This window comes from Xyrauchen texanus, chromosome 5, assembly GCF_025860055.1.
Source record: "Xyrauchen texanus isolate HMW12.3.18 chromosome 5, RBS_HiC_50CHRs, whole genome shotgun sequence".
NCBI classification, from domain to species: Eukaryota; Metazoa; Chordata; class Actinopteri; order Cypriniformes; family Catostomidae; genus Xyrauchen; species Xyrauchen texanus.
The window spans coordinates 7,530,264-7,552,578 of record NC_068280.1 but is presented as its reverse complement, the minus strand read 5'-3'; the positions used below and the strand labels follow the sequence as shown (position 1 = coordinate 7,552,578).

Below are 22,315 nucleotides of genomic sequence, written 5' to 3'. Positions count from 1 at the left end.
TCTGGGGAGACGAATATGTCAACTTCCACTTTGCCGAATTACTTCACAAATCCTCAGAACTGTCTGCGGGTGAAGTCTCAATTCCCCCTGTAGTACTCCCTGACGTGACAACAGATTCGCTCCGTAATTCAAACAGCACAAGACATATGTTACAGGTAGGGAGAGGAGATGACGCCCATTCCATTTGAGGAGGTGTTGTGTCATTCTCATTAACGTATCGATCGGATTCCGCCCTGCCATTCACGCTCGCTTCGCACCTGTCCAGGTGCCGAAAGCCAGTCGTCCATCACACACTGCGCCCCAACCCTTGTTGGATGTTTCCATGGCCCTCACTTTGCTGGTAGATGGTTGGAGATGTCCAAGTTGCTAAAGCAGACAGTGGCAAGTTAACACAAAGCATGCACCCGTGGTGCCAGGCGTGTTGTGGTACATGTCGTTTGAGCCAATATTGAGAGATCTCATGTGTAACAGACTTTACGATATGATGACAGATGCTGCCACAATAAAACCCAGTATTTTAGGAAAAGACTTCAGTGGACATGCTTTCCCCAGTTTGAACTGGGATGGATATTGAAACATTACCTGAACTCAATCGCTTGTGAGGTGCGCACACACGTTCATGGAGCTGAGCCAAATCAGTATAAACATTAACATTAACATTTTGAATGGGCACTTCACGAGCACATGATTCAAGCGTCTCAGATCTAAGATGGGCTGAAGCTTGCCGCCTTTCTTTAAAATGAGAAAACTGTAAACCCCACTGTGGGCATTGCAGTCCAGGAGAGTCTCCATCACGCTCTTCATGAGGAGATTGTGAATTTCTGCATGCAATACCAACGGCGTCATGCGGTGGGACCGCAGATGACAGGATAGCGTTGAAGCAAGGTGCCCAGTGTACAAACTGAATCATATAGCCATGTCCTACTGCTTTCATGACCTCCCATGCCTCATGAGAGCTCGTCACGTGTCTGCACAGTGGGACATTGGGCTTACTGATTTGCTCATTACAAAGGATAGAGCTTTGTTCACCATAGGGAAGTGGTTGGCCATGGTGTGTGGGGTGTGATGGACTGACAAGCCCACAAGGGCTCGTGCACAGCGAGACAGCGGGCTTAATGATTCGCTCGCTACAGGAGACATAGCGCCGCCTTTTCTACCATCCCGGCATACCTGGCAGGGATGAGCAGTGTGTGAATGTGTGTGTCTCGAACAGCGGGTGTGTTTCTGCTTCTTGTGAGAAAATTCTTTAATTGAACAGATCACACAAACACATTTGTTTACCATCCCTGTGTACCCAGTGGGGATGAATAGCATGTGAATGTGTGCATCTCAAGCAGAAAGTGCATTTCTGTTTCTTGTGTGAACATTGTTTAATTGAACAGAACTCTTATACACCCTTTGGGTCACGGCTCTTTGCATGGCTTCACCGATAGCTCAGCTGTCTTTGGCGGAGACGGAGCAGCGAGGGCGGGGTTCTCCGCCTAGCGCTGACCTGAAGTAGAGTGGTGAGTCATAGAGTGAGTCACTAGTGATTTTTTGTGACCCGCAGCACCTTCCTAAGGCAACCACAAAATGTTGTCACATCCAAGACTTTGTCATCTTTAACTGTGTTCCTCTGACTCCATGTTCAACACTTTATGGGGCAAGTTAACATGCAAGCCGGACCTCTGGGAAGAATGACTCTGTCCTTTGAGATGCAGTAATTTGAAAGCAGCTGGACTGTTGAGAGGATGCGAATCAGCTCTTTAATTGCAGCTTTTGCATGCACCTCGCCCTAGCTGGGGGGAGGGGCATCAACATCCTCCGTGGAACACTCACCGATATTCTGAGGCTGCTAGAGGCATGGCGTCATTGCCATCATCAGAACCACTGAACGTGATGAGGCTGTGCATTCCCACAGAAGCCGGAGCACCTTAACTTGCATATTGTACTGGCGAGGGTGCTGCGTTGGAAAATTTAAGGGCTCACCATCAAGCTCAAACTTGCTGACCCGCTGTGCCCCATAATGTGGTCCCTTGGGATCTAACACAGAGGAGGCGAGTGGGAGGGCGCAAGAGGTGTAATCGTCCTTCAGAACGAGGGTGATCCTTGAGTGAAGCGGCAGCCCTTCACATGAGCACAGGCAATGAGTTGTCCTGCTGGCATCTCACAGAGATGAACCATCTACTGTACATGTATCTGGACAGCGAAGATGAGAGGGTTTCCTAGATTAAGTAATAGTGATTGAGCGCCCGCTTGTATATGCCAACTGTGCACCTGAAGGGGCGGTGCTCAAACACCATTGCCAATCAGAGGATTGGCGTTATTGGAAAGGGTTTCAGCTATTTCATCTAGAAAAGTATTCCCCATATTGCATAACAATTTCAAGAGAACTGAATCGAAAGGGAACCTGGCTTTTCCCCAGCTGTCCCATTGGAATAAAGTTTACATTAAAAGTTAGTTAGACAAACTTTCACACGAAAGTAGTTTAAGGCAGATACCCAGGTTTCCACAATGTTAGAAGGCAATGTCTAAGCTGCTGCAAAACTGTGAAATCTACATCTATTTGTTTTTCTTTGTGGGTTGAATGATATTTAAAACCGAAACCGAAGGTGTGAAGTTTTCTGCATATACAAGAACTAATGGTGTTGTTTGTATTTCACAACCTATTATCATGATGCTAAAATCTCCTCCCTCTATTTTTAGCTGCAAAACATTGGCGAGTGATAGAGACACCCAGTAGATCAGGGTTATCACCTTTGAGAGAGTGGACCCTTCTCTTTCCTAGTTTTAAAAACAGTTCTGACTATACCCTGACAGAGTCCTAGCTGAGAGAAAGTGCCAGACAACCAGACGATCTGACAAATGTTGCATGCATTTTTATTTTGTTGAAGCTGAAATGTGTAATTTCTGCGCACCGCCAGTGGTACCAAATTAAATTGCAAAAACTATTACTGTTTTCTAACACAAAAACTCCCCCTATATTCCATTGATAGTCTACATAGCCAGCTCTGCCCCAAATTCACCAACATGATCACATGAGAAATTGACATGTTGCATGCTTCCAAAAGTTCATGTACTCTGGAATCAACCCCATTCAGCCGAAATACTGACAAGCAGGTTCTGGTGCCATGGAAACCAGGAAGGAATCACGTTCACATAAACAATGGTGGGTACGATTTGGAGGTTGCATTTTTACTGTAAAATTACATTTTTACTCCACTGCTGGTGAGGTTAAGGTTCAGGGTTTTGTTTAGGGTTAGAGTAAAATTACATTTGCGTTGTATTTACTGTATTACATCATTTACAACTAAAAATACAATTGCTTTAGGTGACACTCTGTGGACATTTCATGCCTATACCGGATGCCCTCACCTGCCCATATGTTCAACAACACTTCCATCTTTGGCCACTGGGGCCGAAGTTTTGGTAAGCAAAGACCGATTTAAGCAGTAAAACTTTCAACCTGTTTTTGTGTAATCAGTTTGAAATCATGCCATTGGTTGGTCCATTGTTGCTGTGTTGGGTTGGATGGGTCATTCAAACAAATAAATGACAAATAGTTTTGATAGCGCCACAGAATTACAAATGTCTTGCTTATACTTTTTTCCTTATTTTAAGCTGGTATACCAGAATAAATTTTAACATAAAAAAAATATCACACATCAGCTTTAATGGGATTCCTTCTCTCTGAATGAACTAGATTGTTGATCATTAACAGCTTTTCTAATTAAGTTCAAAGATGTTTGCTCCATTTTTACATACATGGCCTCCTTTCCTCTCTTAAACCGTCTATCCTTCCTGTCCAATATTTCAACTTAACTACTCTTGAATGTGTTATCCTTATCATTAAGGTGCCCTGCTGAGTCCTGCCCAGAGGGATTTGCCTTTAAGTATTGCCCATTTGTTAAGCAACTTTTAAGAATGAGCCCTGGACACACTCAATGAACCTTGACTTGAAAATCAGTCAAGACCATCAATTCAAACCAAGTCATTTTTATTTGTATAGCGCCTTTCACAACACACATCGTTTCAAAGCAGCTTTACAGAAAACCATGCATTAACAGATAATGAAACTGTGATATCTATAAAGTATTAAGCATGGGATTGTCATAATGGTTTTCCCTTTAAAACTTTTCTTGCATATTTTTTTACCTTAAATTTTATTACAGGGCCATTGCACAAATCTTTGTGACTTATGACCACTCTATCTTCCATCTCTTCATTGTATTGCCATGGGCTTTTATTTCCTCTTGCTTTACCTAAACCCATGCTTACACACAGGAAGTCCCATATCCATTTCCTGTGAGATTGGATAGAATAATTGATTACCTTTCCTCCAGCCTTTCTCCTGCCAATTCGGTATCATATATGATACATTAAAAGCCAGGGTGTGGTTGAATGGACATTTATTACAATACTTGCAGGAAAATAACTATTTTAAATTGTGTTACTATGTATGTGGACACTTTGTCTCTGGTCAATTTTGGGTCTTTGAAGTTGATCATGTAGCCATACTTATAGATCTATTTTAATGTTACAAGGATGTGTCCTAAAAGGAATGTCCTATTGAAGATAGTTTTTTTTCAGCAGGAATAACAAAAGAAAACAATCTTAGACTAGTAGGAATTTTAATGATAGTCTAAGCTGGTGCTGGTCTAGTTGGAGGACCAGCATAGCTGTGCTGTTCACCAGCAAAACTGAGCTAGTAAAGCTGTGGCATATACCATGAAGCAGGTTTAGGTGGCTAGCCAGGTAAGTTTCAGTTTTGTTTCTCAACTCTTAGTTTTAGGTACCATGAAGGTGGGTCAGCTTTTAGCGGTGTTCATCACCATAGTAACTTACTCTACACGGCTAGCCTGCTCTGTAGAAGTGTTTGTTTTGGATAACGGATTGCTAACAGATGCTTAACCAATCAGCTGTGACATCTCCAACGCAATGAAGTAAAAATCTAGAGACCATTATTTCATGTGGCATTCAATATAAAAGGTGCACAAAATATGCCTTAAATAAAGAAGAAATAGCCTACGTCTTAGTATTGCATACAATATTCCAAATGCTCACTTTAATGATATAATAGTATCCTATATTAAATTGTAGTAGTATTAAATAATATTAAGCTTTAAATATAGATGAATAAAAAAGTTCTACACTGTAGAAGACGACGTAACTGTACATCCATCGAGAGTCTAATTATATTTTAGCAGCTTATTTTTAGAGGGTTTTGGTCCAATAACTAGTACTTCTGTTTTGTCGGAATTGAGTAGAAGAAATTTCTGACCATCAAATCTTTGATTTCATTGATACACTGCTAATTTGGAGAAATGCAAAATTTCATCAGAATTCGAAGAAATATAAAGTTGGATATCATCAGCATAACAGTGGAAACTTATTCCATGATTCCTGATAATATCTCCCTGGGGAAGCATATATAAGTAGAAAAGAAGAGGCCCTAAAACTGATCCCTGCGGCACTCCATCATTTTGTTTGATTTGACAATTCCTTGTTTACACAGACAAAGTGGTAGCAGTCTGCTAAATAGGACCTAGACCATGCTAATGCCTGTCCACAAATGCCAACATAATTCTCCAGCCTATTCAAGAGAATATCATGATCTATCATGTCAAAGACAGCACTAAGATCTAAATGCACTTGAAGAGAAATGCAGCTGCGATCAGATGATAAGAGCAAGTCATTAGTATAGTCATATCATAAAGTGGTGTGACCTAATTCCTGACTGAATTTGTTCATATATACTATTTCTTCTTTTCTCTAGAAATTAACATAATTGGGAGGACACAACCTTTTCTAGTATTTTCGACATAAATGGGAGATTTGAAATTATTCTATAATTAGCCAATTCTCCAGGATCATGTTGTGGTGGCTTAAGCTGTTTTAAAACTGCCATTTTAAAGTTTCTTGGGACATGTCCTAAGGATAGCGAGGAGTTAATAATATTAAAAAGAGGTTCTGAGATTGCAGGGAATACCTCTTAAGAGCTTAGTTGGTATTGGATCTAACATACATCTTGTGGCTTTGATGTTTCACTAAGATTTGTTAGCTCTTCAAGACCTATTACAGGAAGGATTGAAGTTGCACGTGAGGAAAATTATGAGACAATGTTTTCTGAGGTACTGTGACAGATGATTGCATAATTCCAGTGTTATTTCTGATTATTTCAATTTTGTCAAGTCATTACTATTGTGCTGTGACAGAATATCTGGTTCAGTTGAGGATTTATTCCTAACCAATTTTGCCACAGAACTGAATAAAAATGTAGGATTTTTGTGGTTATTTTCTATGAGTTTTCTAACATATGCTGACCAAGGAGTTTTTGAGCCAGCATGGTGCAGGGATTTTTACTTTATTTTACTTTAATTGAAGGGGGGCGACAATATCAAGAGTGCTAGAGAAGACTGTATTTTCTGTTATTTTATAAAGTTCTTCTAGACTTTGGGACTTACTGAGTGTATGAGATAGATCTGGAAGATTATTAGTGAAACAATCTTTAGTGGCCAAAATAATTGTTCTACCTGAATGATAACATGGTGTAGATTGAGTAACAATAGATGATCGCAGCATAAAAAAGACGAGGTAATGATCTGAGATGTCATCGCTCTGTGGTAGAATTTCAACATCAATTCCAGATGATCTAATTAAATCTAGTGTATGATTATCGGGATGAGTTGGTCCTGTTACATTTTGTCTGACTCCAGTTATAATATCGATAAATGCTAAGCACAATGTGTCATTTTCATTACCTGTGTGAATGTTGAAGTCACCAATAATTATAGTTCTATCTACAGCAACTACTAGATCTGAATTTGCAAATTCACCAAGGATAAGAATAAGGCCCAGGTGATCTATATACTGTAGCAAGGGCAAAAGTAGACAGACATTTTTTATTTATATCTGAAGGTGTTACATTAACCATTATTAGTTCAAAAGACTTAAACTTATCCTGTCCTCTTAGTAACACAAAAAACATCACCCTAAATTATAGCAACACCACCCCCTCAACCCTTCAGACAAGGCTCCTTTTTACATCAATAACCTGGGGGTAGATTCATTTAAACTAATATATTCATCTGGTTTAAGACAGATTTCAGTCAAACAGAGAGTATCCAAACTATTATCTGTTATCATTTCATTTACAATTAGTGTTTTGGTTGAAAGAGATCTAATGTTTAGTATCCCTATCTTTATATGATGTTTATCTTCAAATTTATTATAATTATTTTATTTTTTTTTGTAGTTTTACCGTAATACATTTTTTTCTAAATTATTTAGTGAGGGGTTTGTGTTTGGTAGTTCGGGGAACAGACACAGTCTCTATATGATATCTAGGTTGTAGTTTATGTGACCTGTGTGATGTCTCAAGGTAGCTAGCAGACATTTGAATTAGCCAGTGTGTCTGCTTCCTCCCACCCAGGATGTTAACCAAGAGTGTTCTCTATTGTATTGCAAGTGATTTTGCTATTTTAGAGAGGGACGTTCAGAGAAAGGAGAAAGACAGTTTGATAATCTCATTCATAGAAAAGGCTGTAATGTGGATTCATTCACTCTTCGGTCTCCCACATGGAATGGAAGTGAACTGATTCAGGTAAATCCTCTGCACTTGTTGCTGGTATCTCTGGTATGCACAAAGAACAGGTAAGAGAGACCCACACTGGATCCATCAAATGGCTGGTGCTGGAATAGAGATTAATGAGGATTACCACAGAAGATCAAAGAGATGGACATATGCAAACAAACCATGCAGGAATTCTGAGTGAGCCCAGAACAACATTTTGACATAGAACCTACTTCTGTTTCAATAGAGAAACTGGTACTTCACTTTAATATTAAGCACAAAGACATTAAGTGACCCCTTGAGGGATTCTGATTTAGATGTTAAATCAACAAAAATGCTTATGACCCTTCTGAAAATACCTGTATGGTTGGTTACCAGCATGTGTTATGTTTTGGATGCTGGTGAGCTGGTTTTCCTAGCAGGCTTCTAAACTAGCTAAACCTGCAAGACTTTCTTGGACACAATCATTTTAAATAAACCTAAACTTTCCCTCTAAATTTGCTGTAGTTGTCATACAATGTAAACAAAGTTGTATGTAGTGAGATTGAGAGTACATGGGACATGTACCTATAGGCTAATGCTAGCCATTTCCCTCATCCTATGTATTTTTATAGCTGTCAGCTAATTTGTCCTTCATGAGCAGGAAACGTGTAGCGATGGCATGTAGGCAGATCACTGTAAGATAACTTTGTTTGAGGGATGGTCCAATGCTTAGCCATAGACCGGGGCCTGCTTCATTCGCACAATCTGGGATCATGCCTCAATGCGCACATTCAATAGACATAGCGGGCTTCATCATGACATCATGCCTTTGTTTGAAATCCCAACATCTATTCACCACTCTGCTGCTGGCTTAGTCTACCATCACTGGCAACATCAACAAGTACCACCTTTAAATGTAGGTTCCAGGATCAAGCTATCATTAGAACAATGGCACATACTTTATGTAGAACGTGTTGCACTACTTACAGTATGAACTCTGTAGGGCTTTTTATCCACGAAACAGTGTTTTGACAAGTAGAGGGTAAGTCCTTCTATGGTTATAATACAGTGTAACACAGTTAAAGGATGGGCAAGGAGGAGGCGATAACCGGCTAGTCAACATAAATCATATTTAATAAAACTCAAAGCACAAACATAAACAAACACACATGACGGACATGTCCGTAATTCTCTCTCTCTCGAACAATCGTCACCGGCCGCCTTTATCCCTCGCGCGCCTCATCAGGCTGATTGGGGACCAGGCGCGCGATATTCCGACCGGCCCCGCCCCCCTCCGCTCCACATACAGTGTCATTTGTAAATCTAGTTTATTTACTGTCAGGTTGCCAAGGAGGTCAGTAGACAACTACATCAATGTAATCAGTGATGCTAGATTGTCAAAAGTCATCAAAGACGGAAGATAAAACTCCATGTGCTTATATCTGCTCAAAGCATTTTTTGCTTTTATGACTTCTGATTCCATGTTCTGAATAATCAGACACGCATTCATCCCAAAAAGTAAAAGCTGTCTACTTTTGATTCTCATGCACTGAAAAATTTGGAGGCATCACTTTTGATCCAGTTATTTTCTGGTGGTTCAATGATAGTAGAGGATGTTTTTAGGTGATCTGCCTGCCTTTGTTTTTCATCCCCATGCAATGGGGTCTTTGGGGTTGCCCTGTTATTCTTGTACAATAGTTATATTATAAATGTTCTTTACACCTACTTGTGAACCATTGTAGAGGATTTGTGACCTTAATATGGATACTAGTTTGCATATACAAATATCCAGCACCTTTCCCCCCAAACATATTGTAACAAAGAAGGACACCGGGAGCTGTATTCTTCAAACATTGGTAGATAACTTTTAATTAGCCACTTACAGCTTCACACTTACATATCAGCTTCACAGTAAGGCTCTCGACCCAGTCTCTCTCTCATGATCTGGCACTGCCGTGGTCCTTTTATGTCGCTCTCCCCAATCTCACTACAATTAGAGACAGGTGTTAGTCATAATTTGGTTCAGGTGTATGCGCCATTACCACTCTCTCTCTCCATGCATGACCATGCCCCTGCTGCCACATATCTCCACTGCCCGACTCAGACCAGGTAAACATCTGGACTGCCTACCACCCCCCCCAACCCCCCATTTCTGGACAGGAAGTCTGTGACAGCCATCTGAGCTCCCGGTCTGTGGACCACCTTGAATTTAAAGGGCTGGAGTGCCAGATACCACAAGGTGATCCGCACGTTGTTATCCTCCATACGGTGGAGCCATTGGAGTGGGGCATGATCCAAGCAGAGGGTGAAGGCCCCTTCAGGAATTTCCCCGAGGGTAGGAGGGGCTGCAGCCTCTCCCCCACTCACGTCATCCTGACGTGGAGCTGATGTAGATGGCCCTGGCTCTGCCTCCTCCGCCATAGTATCGCACATTTGACATCTCATCGCTTTTGTGCATTACCAATCTGCGAAAATTCCCTTTAATATGTTTCTAAATTAAGGCCATTTAGTCCCCAATATCAGCGGATGGGTGAGGCAGAAACTAAACTCAGCCACCACTCTATGCCTTGTTCCCCTAAATTTAATGTCCCCATGAACACATTTTACCCTCACCCTTTTAGTTGTGCCCAAAGCCTCATTTTGAAGCAAGCATTGGTGGAAAGTGGTCTGGTTACAATCCATGTCCACCAAGGCTTGCTGTATACTTCCCTTGATCCTTACCGGGATCCTGATGATCTGGCACTGTCGTGGTCCTTTTATGCCGCTCTCCCCAATCTCACTACAATTAGAGACAGGTATTAGTCATAGTTTGGCTCAGGTGTATGCACCCCTACCGCTCTCTGTCTCTCCCAACGGATGCTTGACCACGCCCCCGCTGCCACACATATATAACTCATAACTAACCACTGAACATCATTAAACGGCAACGCTTAGCCCATGATGTCATTTCTAGAGCAAATTACAGTTGGATAAAAAGTGGTGCACACAGGCTGAAGCATTGTCCAGAGAGGGATTATTCATTGTTGTTCTGACTTAGTAGACTTGACTCTTTTGGCCTCATGTTGCCAAACTGAATTGGAGAAGCAGAAGTGTAAAGATTTTGTAGTTTTACATGCAAATATAACCTGCCAGATAGGCTTGAGATACACAATTCCCAACTCATACCAAATTTCACTCAGCCTACATTGGTGAATTGAGCCAGGTAAAAAAACAACCAAATTTACATTCCCTTTCATACATTCCCTGAATGAAGGTAAAATGGAGATTATAATGATTCTGTTTTGTTAAAAATGCATGAAGCATTATGTCAGAGGGTCATATGAGATATTGAAAAAAATATTAAATTGTATTTTACTTTAGTTTGGACTAGCAGTGTTATCAACCATTTATCAGGAAATCCTTACGAAAATTGAGAGTTCACTGCAAATTGTCCAATGTTGCTAAAGGTTTGCCAGAGGTTCACCACTACCATCGAAGATCTGCAAACTTCTGGCAAACATTTGTGGTGAATCAAAAGCTAATTTGAATGTAAATATAACAAGCGGAAAGATTAGATTAGAGCTAGTTTAGATTTTTTGTAAGGGATGCACTACAGTGACTGTATCAGTAGTTTATACTGCAAAACAATATCTGGTTCCTTAGTGTGTTTTTGTCTCAAGGAGTCACACCAAAACATTTACATGTTTGTTTGATAATGCTTTATTTATTTTAAATAAGTCAAGTTCAAAGATTTAAGTACTCCACAAAGCAGATTAGCTTTCTTTTGCTAATGATCAAACTAGCCTGTTGCATGCCTTAAAACCATTTAGCTACCATATTTTTCAAAGTTGAACAGATTTATCACAAATTTCTATGATGTTTTTAGCATTTAGCATAGCATTAGCCTTCTATATTTTGTACAGGGTTACAAAATAAATGTGAACCATTGACAAACATGCATGGGAAACGTCAAAATCATATTTAGGCTTGCTTTATACAACTTTCATCTTTTTCTGATGAGCCCATCTTTCCAATTCAATGCTCAGTTCCTTTGAGCTAAAGTATATGACAGAATAGTAAATATCACAGAAAAAGCCTTGTCTACTAAGACACATGCTTTTAGTAAGCGCCATGTCAAGTTTACTCCTCTAAAATCACACTTTTCCAAATGCCTGTGTCACATACATTCCCATTTGTGTTTGTGAATCCTATTGTACTGTGCGTCACCATTCGTCGCCCTCTTAATAAAGGCTGTCTGGCTCCCAGCTTAAAAATTGAAGCAAACTAAAAACCAACCATCAGACTGGATTCATTCACTTCTGCTCACTCGGGCGACAAGGATTGTAGGCCATAGGTGGGAACCATAGAGCAAAAAGTTCACTTCACACCACAGTGTGCCAAGAGAAGGTGGAACGCAAATACTCTGGAGCTCTTTCTGTGGCAAGTTGCCCATTTTACACCATTAACAGTCTGGCTAACTTTTGAATGTTGATGTGAATTTATAGAGGGGGTGCATACCTATACACTTGTTTGGCTTGTTTGTTTGACTAGGGTATATATAAAGTCATGGCTTGATTTGATTGTTTTTTTAAAGGATATTGCGTATACTAGATGATTATCTGATGGAACTGATGCTGCAACATGATGTAAATAAGTTTTGAATTATTTTTGTCACAGACTAAATTATCTTTTACCAAACTGTCCATCTTTGCATCTGTATATTATTCTGGTCAACCTACATTATGGAATGTAACTTTTACATTCTCTATTGTTAAAATTTCAACACAAAAATTGTTTATATCGCTGCCCAATATCAAGCATTTCTTTGTTTGCTCTTCCTATCTGCAGTGCTGACAGTCAACCATGGGTGACTGGAGTTTCTTAGGTAACATCCTTGAGGAAGTAAACGAGCATTCAACGGTAATCGGTAGGGTGTGGCTGACCGTCCTCTTCATCTTCCGAATCCTCATCCTGGGCACCGCTGCAGGAGTTCGTGTGGGGTGACGAACAGTCGGATTATGTGTGCAACACGCAGCAGCCAGGTTGCGAGAATGTTTGCTATGATGAGGCCTTCCCCATTTCACACATTCGGCTTTGGGTACTCCAGATCATCTTTGTTTCCACACCCTCTTTGGTGTACGTGGGTCATGCGGTCCACCATGTACATATGGAGGAAAAACGCAAAGAACGGGAGGAGGCAGAGCTAAACAGGCTGCAAGAAAATGAGGAAAGGCTGCCACTTGCACCCGATCAGGGTAGTCTCCGTACACCCAAGGAGACAAGCACAAAGGGCAGCAAGAAGTTCCGTCTAGAGGGCACTCTGTTAAGGACCTATATCTGCCACATTATCTTCAAGACTCTCTTTGAAGTAGGCTTTGTGGTGGGTCAGTACTATCTGTATGGCTTCCGAATCCTGCCACTCTACAAGTGCAGCCGCTGGCCATGCCCAAATACGGTTGATTGTTTTGTCTCAAGACCTACGGAGAAAACTGTTTTCATCATCTTCATGCTGGCTGTGGCCTGTGTCTCGCTTTTCCTCAACTTTGTGGAAATTAGCCATTTAGGTCTGAAAAAGATCCACTTTGTGTTCCGTAAACCAGCCCGGCCACAAGTTGAGGGACCAGGGGTGCCCGAGAAGGCCTTGGCTTCCATGGCAGACTCCTCTATCCAGAAAGCTAAAGGCTACAAGCTATTGGAAGAGGACAAAGCCACATCGCACTTCTTCACCATGACAGAGGTAGTAGGGACTTCTTACAAGTCATTTGGGGAGAAATCCAATGAGGCATCGGCACCCAAGAAAGACGTGTCGAAGGTGTATGACGAAACGCTGCCCTCTTATGCCCAGATGACTGTGATAAGGCCAAGTGTGACCGGAGTTCTAAGTAGGGACGAAGAAGAGGATGAGTTGGCTGTGGAAGCGGACGTGGAAGCCAGTGAGACGATAGAAGATACACGACCGCTAAGCAGCCTAAGCAAGGCCAGCAGCCGTGCAAGGTCAGATGACTTGACAGTATGAATAATATAGAACTGGATTAGAAGTGCAGCAATATAAAGTGTAGTTATACTGAAGAAAGTAAAAACTAGTGAGAGAAAGAGATGTGCCTTTCGGCAACTGTGATGACACTTATAATACCAGCTTATTAATTTGAAGAGGAAAAAGATTTTTTAAAATAATGCTGTGCAATTTTCATGAGGAAACATGAGAGCTTGATACACTTTTTTTTTTATACAGCAGTATTTTTTGTACTGTTTTTACAAATCAAACAGATTTAAAACATTAACAAACCAAAGGTAGAGATCTGCAGTAGCTAAGTCTACATAGGGAGGAGTGTCTCTGGAGAATTTATGTAGGAAAATATGTGCTGTTTTTTTAATAATAAGTTTTTCTATCCAGAATTTTACTTATCTAAGGTGAGATTCTGATGTTTACATTATTTGATTAGCCATTAGCTAAGTGTTGTATGCGATATTTCGTTATTATTATTATTCTGATAAAAAAACTGTCAGGGCATCATTCTTTTCACCTCAATAAGTTCAACCATACATGATAATTACTCAATCAATTTTATTGTTTTTTATGTATATGCTACTGCAACATCTGTCATGGATATGTGCATGTGCGAACATAATGAAACAAATGCTGATAGTGTCATTGCACAGTTGATCATCATGGCATACTATGATGATCAACTGTTTCACTCACTTACATTGAGATAAATTTCATTAAATGTAAGTTAATGTATTTAACGATAATTGTAATAATTGCATTAGCAGTAGAAAAGATTGTAGGCCACATTCTTTCTAGTCTCACTGCGCATGCAGCCATTATGATAAAGATCATGCTCAATCAGCACAAAGTATTGTTCAACGAGAGACAATAAAACAACATTACAGGACGTGTCATTACAGACGGTCAGACATCCTTTACAGTGTTGGAAAAAACACGTTCACACTTTTGCCCTCCATGACACTAGTTTTTAAAAAAGGCCACTATAAAACATTTCAGAGGATAAGAATAAAAGTGATCCACCACTGATTTAACTTAAAATAAAAGGTAGGCCTTAGACATTAGTGTGATACATAGCAAAAAAAACAACAAAAAAAAGTTTCTAAATGATATGATTCTAAATGTCATGTAAGTTTCATTTGAAAAGAAAAGTACTACTTTTTGCCTCTTTTGTTTTACATGAGTGGGGAAAATTCTGACCAATCAAAATGTCTATTTGTCTGTCCTTTATTTCTGAATTATTTCACAGTTCTACCAAAGTCATAAGAAAAAAATTTAATGAAATGTTTAAAAACAAATGTCAAAAGAGTTCATACTGCCTGTTTTTTTTTTTTTTTTTGCTTTTCAAATTTATTTATTTTTATTAAATTTTTTGTTTTTATGCTCATGGTTTAATATTCAATATTTGTTTTATGTTGCTGATAAACCTTTCAAGCAGTGCAAAGAATTGAATGACAAAAAATTCAAAACTTTTTGTTTGTTTGCACATCACTATTCCTTTCATGTATTCATCCACTTTTTGGTGGTTATGTGTTGTGTATGAATAATGTATTACTTAATGCCAAAAACACACATGATGCTTTTGGCAGACTTAAATAGAACATAAAGGCCATAAAGTAGGTCAAGAGAAGCTTTCTTTCATTACCTGTGAAATTCAAAAAAACAGACAACCAGCTGTGCAGTGATGCAACTGTGAAGTTTTCCAGCTGATATGCAAAGAAGTGACAGACAGCTGATTCTATATTTTGCATTGGATAAAAAGGGTTAAGATGAAAGATTTGGGGGTGGGGATGCAAAAATGACATCTCATTAATGATTATTGGTTCTTGAGTTTTGGCAAATTTGGTAAAGTCATTTTTAATTAATTTGTTTAAGGTCTTCTGTTGCTTTTATATTATTTTACTATTTTTTTTTTACATTTCTTAAACACAAAACATCCTTTTTACTAACTTGTATTACTGATAAATGATCATAAGTTAAAACCTGTGGAAATAGCCAATAAAAGTTCATGTGTGGTTAAGGCAGTCTGCCAGTATTTATTCATATCACGAAATGTGAAAATGCATCCACTCAAAGTTGACACACAAGCTGTTTCTTTCCAACAAAATGGATCTAAAATGTCATCTAAATGAAGACACCACAGACTTGTATTGTTTTCATATAGTTATTTATAAGCACTACAGACTAACCCTAGTCCTACCCATAAAGAAACTAAAAACACAGAGTATATAATGCACACACACACACACATTTGTTTTTCTATCATGTTGGGGACTTTCCATTCACTTATATTGTTTTTATACTGAAATAATGACATTTTCTATCTTACTCCTACACCATCAAACAAAATTTCTGTATTTTTACATTTTCATTAAAGGGGCATTCAGTAGTTCTCTAGCTAGCATTAGCATTGCTCTTCTTCGTGTACTTTAAGTACGGATATGACAGTGATGTTAGATGATAAACTGTCATCTATCGACGTGGAACAGCATGATCATCTCTGCTGGCCCCGCCAGCTCCGGATCATCATTTGCATCTGGAAAATGTCAGAGTTTGAGGTAATTTCTAAAGTTATTTATTACTACTAGAATATAATTGCTTTGCCTAAAAACAAATGTCAGAATTCAAGCAAACAGACTTCTACAGTTAAAGGGTTAGTTCACTCAGAAATAAAAATGATCCCGTCACTTCTCACCAGAGCTTACGCTACACCTACGTCATACGCCGGAACTCGACTCTTTTGTGAACGTGCGGACGTCCGTTACCGGAAGCCAGTGATTATAGTTTATAAAGTTAGAAATATGGAAATTTTTCTTACAAAAATACATCACTTCACTTCAGAAGGCCTTTATTAACACTCTGGAGCCGTATGGATTATTTTTTTGATGAATGGATGCGCTTTTTTGGGCTTCAAACTTTTGGTACCATTCACTCCCATTATAAAGCTTGGAAGAGCCAGGATATTTTTTAATATTACTCCGATTGTGTTTGGCTGAAAGAAGAAAGTCATATACACCTAGGATGGCTTGAGGGCGAGTAAATTATGGGGTAATTTTCATTTTAAGGTGAACTATCCCTTTAAGGACTGATTATTATTGTCCCTCATATCAATAATCTTTGGAGACTGTCAACGTTTCACATTATTTCTAAAGAAAGTTATTACCTTTATTAGAGAACTGCTTTGGTAAAATAATCATCTTGATTAGCGATATTATGGTAAAGGAAAGATTAGAATTGTTTTTGATGATAAAATTTAGCATGTCCATGAATACTGTATTTGACGAACCAGCGTCAAGGTTTACACAAAATCCACAACAATCGCTGTGCCAAGCTACTTTGCACTAAATGAATGAATGACTTATTACTACTTACTACAGTTTACTTCTTAAACTGTGCAGATTTATTAACAGGGTGAATAAATATTTTATTGGGCTTGTATTAAGTTTGAATGTCTCTTGAATTTTGATGGTGTTGCATTTTACTTGACCTTGTGTTGTTTTGTTTGGGGGTTTTGACGATGAGGAAACGTTTGGCATCTACTAATTTGGTTAGCTTCTACCAAGTCAAATGAATTAGTACCAGAAAAAAACAGTTTTATTGGACTTACAACCTTTGAGGTTAACAACAAAGATATGTTAAGTGATTGTGTGTGGTCTGCATGTCATGTGTTGCCTGTGGTGGAATACTGGCACACAAATCCTATTAACTACCTAGCACAGGAAATGTGTGGGAGTATTCCATCACATACAGACTACACTCAATATATTATCATTTTGTAAGGTTTGGCCAAGTGATATTAAAGGGTGAGACTTATTGTCAATTTTCATTGACTTACTCTTTAGCTAAGTTTATTGTCTTGATAACTGCAAAGATATTTTCACTGATTTTCTTTTATTTATTTTTTTAATAAACCAAGCAGCATCTTCTTGAATCCAGCAGATGAATGAATCAAACACCAACAGGATTCAAAGGGGAAATGCAACAGGTGAGCAGAGATTAAGGTATTGTTAGCGTTATCATATGTCACTAGTGTTTAAGTTTAACAGAGGGTGAGAAACAGACATTTGAATAGACCCTTTTCACAGACTGTAACGACACATTTCCGTATTTATCAGCGTAAATCTCGCCGGTTTGATTTTGTGTTTTTTTTTTTTATATTATAAATGTTTTTAAATATAGATTGTAAATTTATAAGATTGTGCTTTGTGTTATATTACCCTGGAATTCGTTTTAAAAAATGAATTACCACAGTTGCGAGGGGTTCTATTAGCCTACAGCTGAGAGTGACAGTAAATGTAGCTAACTCTCTATTTTTTCCCTCTAATGGAAATAATGGGAAATCATTCAAACGTAATAATGGATTTTATTATTTTGGTCTTGGAGAAAATGGGTAATTTTAAATAATATTTGTTGTGATCTCTCATTCACTGATGTCGAAGTTTACACAGCAATCGTTTACTTCCGCGTTCCAAAACCCCGAGTGTCGCAATCCGCTCCATAGTTCAGTAGTCAAGTCTCAATCGCAAAATCGGTCCAGTGCATTGAAACGTTCACTCCCCAAAAAAATCCCACAATGCACAGTGTAAATCACTATGTTCCCTTATCAGAAACGTCCTCATATCTTCTGTTGTCTTTCAAGTCGTTAGATGACTAAGACAAATGGTTTTTTTATTGATAGTAATTATACTGAATTGTCTAGGTGTTTATTGTGCAGCACATTGCTCAACCCTGGTTGTTTAATGGTGCTATATAAATAAAATTAACATTGACATTTATTATTATTAACACTGTACTTTTGAATATCTTTAACAAAAAAGAATGATAGTTTCATTTATACAGGGATGGGACTGATTAATAACAGTGGCGCTTGAATGCGCGAGCTCGTTTTCGTGTCGCAGGAAATTGAGTCATAAGTGTCCCAATGTTCAGTGGATCAACACCCAGCAAGGTGGCTAATTGAGCCACAGGGCCACAGTGTGAAGAACGTCTATTTGACCATGAGAAATGTAGAATAAAAGAGTTCAGGCAGGGCTGGGTTGGGTTGGTAATCTGGCATACCGGGCATTTTGACGGTGGGCCGACGCATCCCCATCCCCGGCGATTTCTCTTCTCAGTCCACCCCTGTTAAACTCAAATAGTGCTAGCTTCCTGTGTAAAAGTAATAGTGACCTTAAAAATACAAAGCAGCCATGCCTAAACTAAGAGATGTCTAAACAAATTAAATATTCAATAACCTTTCTTAATTCTGTGACTTTTTCATTTAACCTAAGAACAATCTGAGGCCCATTCTTTGGATTCACGTTGGCTTGCTACCATCTCAAAGATGACCATGCTGCTTTTGGTTTGGTGTTTTGTTTGAGTCCTTGGATTCGCTGCCTTTTTGATTTTATTAACATTTCTGAAAAACAGACGGTGAGCGACAGCTTCCTGTGAAATTTTCCATCTCAGATGAAGTTTAATTGCTGTTTACAATTACAGTATTTTTTTTAATTTACAGGCAAACATCACAAATGAAAACTCAAAGAGATGAGGTAAAATATGATTTTATGTAAATTTTATTGTCATTTTTTTTTTATTGTAATCTAATATTTAAATAAAATGCATATTTGAAGTTTTACATTTTAAGTTAAAAAAAAAAAAAATCAAATAAAAGTTCAATAAAATACATCCTTTCATTGTTGTGTAAAATTTTGCTTTGGTTATTTGTACGGTATTATAGGTATTATAAATCATACATTTAAAAAGTATGATTTTAGATGGATGGATGGATGATTGATGTCCTTTTCTTTTGAAAGGTCACAGATATTGAGGTCTCTTTAAGTGAGGCATGAATATCACACCAACCCAAAGCTAGTATCACACATCAGTATTTGTGCTATGGGTCATTCATGTTCACTTTGCCTTTATTTTCAGGTCTCTGAAAAGCTGAAGAGACGAGAGAAACATAAAGGTTACAAAGAGAGGATTAATTCCGTTTACAACGAGTGGTTACCAGACTATCATTAATACAACTGTAAAATGTTATTTCAGTAATAAGCAAAGGCTTAATAGTGCATTATTGTGAGTAATGATTGTGAACTCCACAGAAACATCTGTGCTAGCATATTTTTTTAGATTGCAACTGAAATATTGTAACACTTTTTCATACATGCACTATAGACTAAACATTATAAAGCATGTACAGTTGTATTATTCACAATGATCCAGCAGAGGGTACTAATGTTTTATTGTATGCCTCAAGAGGACATTTATGACGTTGCATGTGTGATAAAATTAAAGAATAATAATATATACTGTATCTCCGCACTTAAAAGTCTTTTTTGTGTCATTTTCATTGTAATAATGTAGCTTATTTTTTACTTATTTTAAGTGTTCCGTTACTCATATACTATATAGCCCATAACAAACTATTAGTGAACTTTTTTTTGCATTCATTGTGCTTTACTTGACTTTTATTCTTTTTTCTCTCTTATAAATTAATCATTTGTATACCTGTAGGTTAAAACAGGGCTAAAGCCCCTTTTGATATTATTTTCTCCCAAAACACTAAACAGAAACAAAAACGACCACAGCACTTTCCTTAACACCTGTTTGTCACTATACACTACAAAATATTCCTGATCCATGAGATCATTACACGCAATGTATAAAGTCTGATTTTTAGTTAATTTGATCTAATATTTAATATATTTTTAAATGTTGTAAATTTATGAAGCTAATAATGAAAAAAAATTCTCATTCTCATGCCACCCCAGATGTGTATGACTTACTTTATTATGCTAAACAAAAAAATATTTTTAGGAGAATATCTCAGCTCAGTAGGTACATAAAATTGCAGCATAAATGTAAAAAAGGCCACCCTTCAGAAATGGACTCTTCCAAAATCCCCCGCCTCTGTTCGTGATTTGGACTGTTCCAAAACTTTCCGGGGAGTTGGAAAACAAGATATTACGGAGAGAGGATTTGTAGACGTGCTTGTTAATAGTGAATAATAGTTAAATTAGTCAGAAGTGTTGCCAGCTAATGAATTTGTTGATTATATGTGTGCGTGCAACTAATTAACCACACAATAAATCATCCACAAGTACACCCTGGTGTGAGACTTAATGTTCTAACCAGACATCCTGTAACCGTTCTATTACTCCGAACCAGAGTAAGAATCAAAAGTGAACAGTAGTTTTTACAATAAAAGTAATCCATACTACTCCAGTGGTTTAATCCATGTTATAAGAAGCAATGTGATAGGTGTGGATGAGAAACAGATAAAATCTTAAGTAAGTTTCTACTCTAAATCACTTTTGCATTTTTCTTATGTTTTTGGTGATTCACTTTTTTTGTGCATATCGCCACCTACTGGGCAGGAAGGAGAATTTATGTAAAAAAAAAATCCTTAAAATTTTTTAAAATTTTTCCTTATTAAAATTTTTAACTCCTAAAGACATTAATTGTAATTTTGTAATATATCTAGGAAATCATGACCACTCACATTAAAATTAAGATGCCAGTCATATAATTGATTAATGTAATCATGGCTGTCTGTGAATAATACATTTCTACAATAGCATCTAAAATAGCATCTAAAAACTATTGATTTTAAATTATGCTGCATCCAAGCCGATCAGTGTCAGTTTAAGTCCAAGATGACACAAAGACAAAAGTTACTGAGCACACCTTTGGTTATTTTTCTTTTTCTCACCCACACCTGTCACATTTCTTCTGAAGACATGGATGTAACCACTGGAGTCTTATTGATAATGTTTATGCTGCCTTTATGGGCATTTTGGAGTTTCAAAATGTTGGTAACCATTCACTTGCATTGTGAGGACCTACAGAGCTGAAATATTCTTCTACAAATCTTTGTTCATGCTATGCAAAAGAATGGTATGTCATGAGGGTGAGTAAATGATGAGATAATGTTTTGGGGTGAATGATTCCTTTCAGTGGGCTGAATAGATGTTATGAAACAATGTTCAACACGTTCACATTGACTGATCCAATTATAATGGAGATTAATTTGTTTATATAATATTTGAAATGTTCTGAAATGCCAAATGCGATTACAATTAATGGTAACACTTTACAATAAGGTTCCATTTGTTAACATTAGTAAATCTATTAGGGATCATCAACAAACAATTAACAATTTATTTCTTACATCATTAAGGTTAGTTAATAGGAATACAGTTGTTCATTGTTAGTTCATAGTGCATTTACTAATGTTAACTAATACAACCTTGATTTTAAATATTTTATATAATATTAGTATATGTTGAAAATAACATTAACTAAGATGAATAAATGCTTATGTATTGTTCATTCACTGTTAGTTCATGTTAACTAATGTTGTTAACAAATGGAACCTTATTGTAAAGTGTTACCAAATTAATAGAAAATGGTTAACCCTTTTCTATTGGTTATTTTAAATTAGTTTTATCTTAATTTGTTACAAAAAAAAAAAGCATCTTGCTGTCTCAAAAGTATTTGACAAATTTTGCCCTATAACTATCGCCCATATATTTACACGATATCACTATAACACCTCTAGTGGCCTGTTTCCCCAGGTGTGGGGTAAAAGGCTTCCTTGCCACCTTGACACAAATTATGTGGCTCCATTAATATTTTATGAAAAGAAATGTCATTTTCCGATCTTGATACTCTTTGTGACCAATAAATAATAATAATAAATTGTGGCAAAATTATCCAAAAAATAAAAATAAAAAAATCAAACACGCTTGTTTACTCCGACAATGGATGATATAGTTTGTACAGTATAAAAATCATTATACTATGGAGAG

General features: G+C 37.7%; 1 protein-coding gene and 1 long non-coding RNA gene across 2 annotated transcripts; both read left to right on the top strand.

Moving 5' to 3' along the window:
• The first annotated feature begins 11,821 nt into the window (after positions 1 to 11,821).
• Positions 11,822 to 15,530, top strand: LOC127644450 (gap junction alpha-8 protein-like). Its single transcript, XM_052127637.1, is given in 3 exon segments — positions 11,822 to 11,953; positions 12,362 to 12,504; positions 12,506 to 15,530. Coding segments are annotated over 2 exon segments (1,152 nt in total). The 5' UTR covers positions 11,822 to 11,953; positions 12,362 to 12,376; the 3' UTR covers positions 13,530 to 15,530.
• A 1,737-nt stretch (positions 15,531 to 17,267) lies between these two features.
• On the top strand, positions 17,268 to 19,753 carry LOC127643395 (uncharacterized). The gene is made up of 5 exons (XR_007970508.1): positions 17,268 to 17,323; positions 17,440 to 17,505; positions 18,791 to 18,932; positions 19,018 to 19,051; positions 19,434 to 19,753. It is a non-coding gene; the product is annotated as an uncharacterized LOC127643395 (long non-coding RNA).
• Positions 19,754 to 22,315: the final 2,562 nt, after the last annotated feature.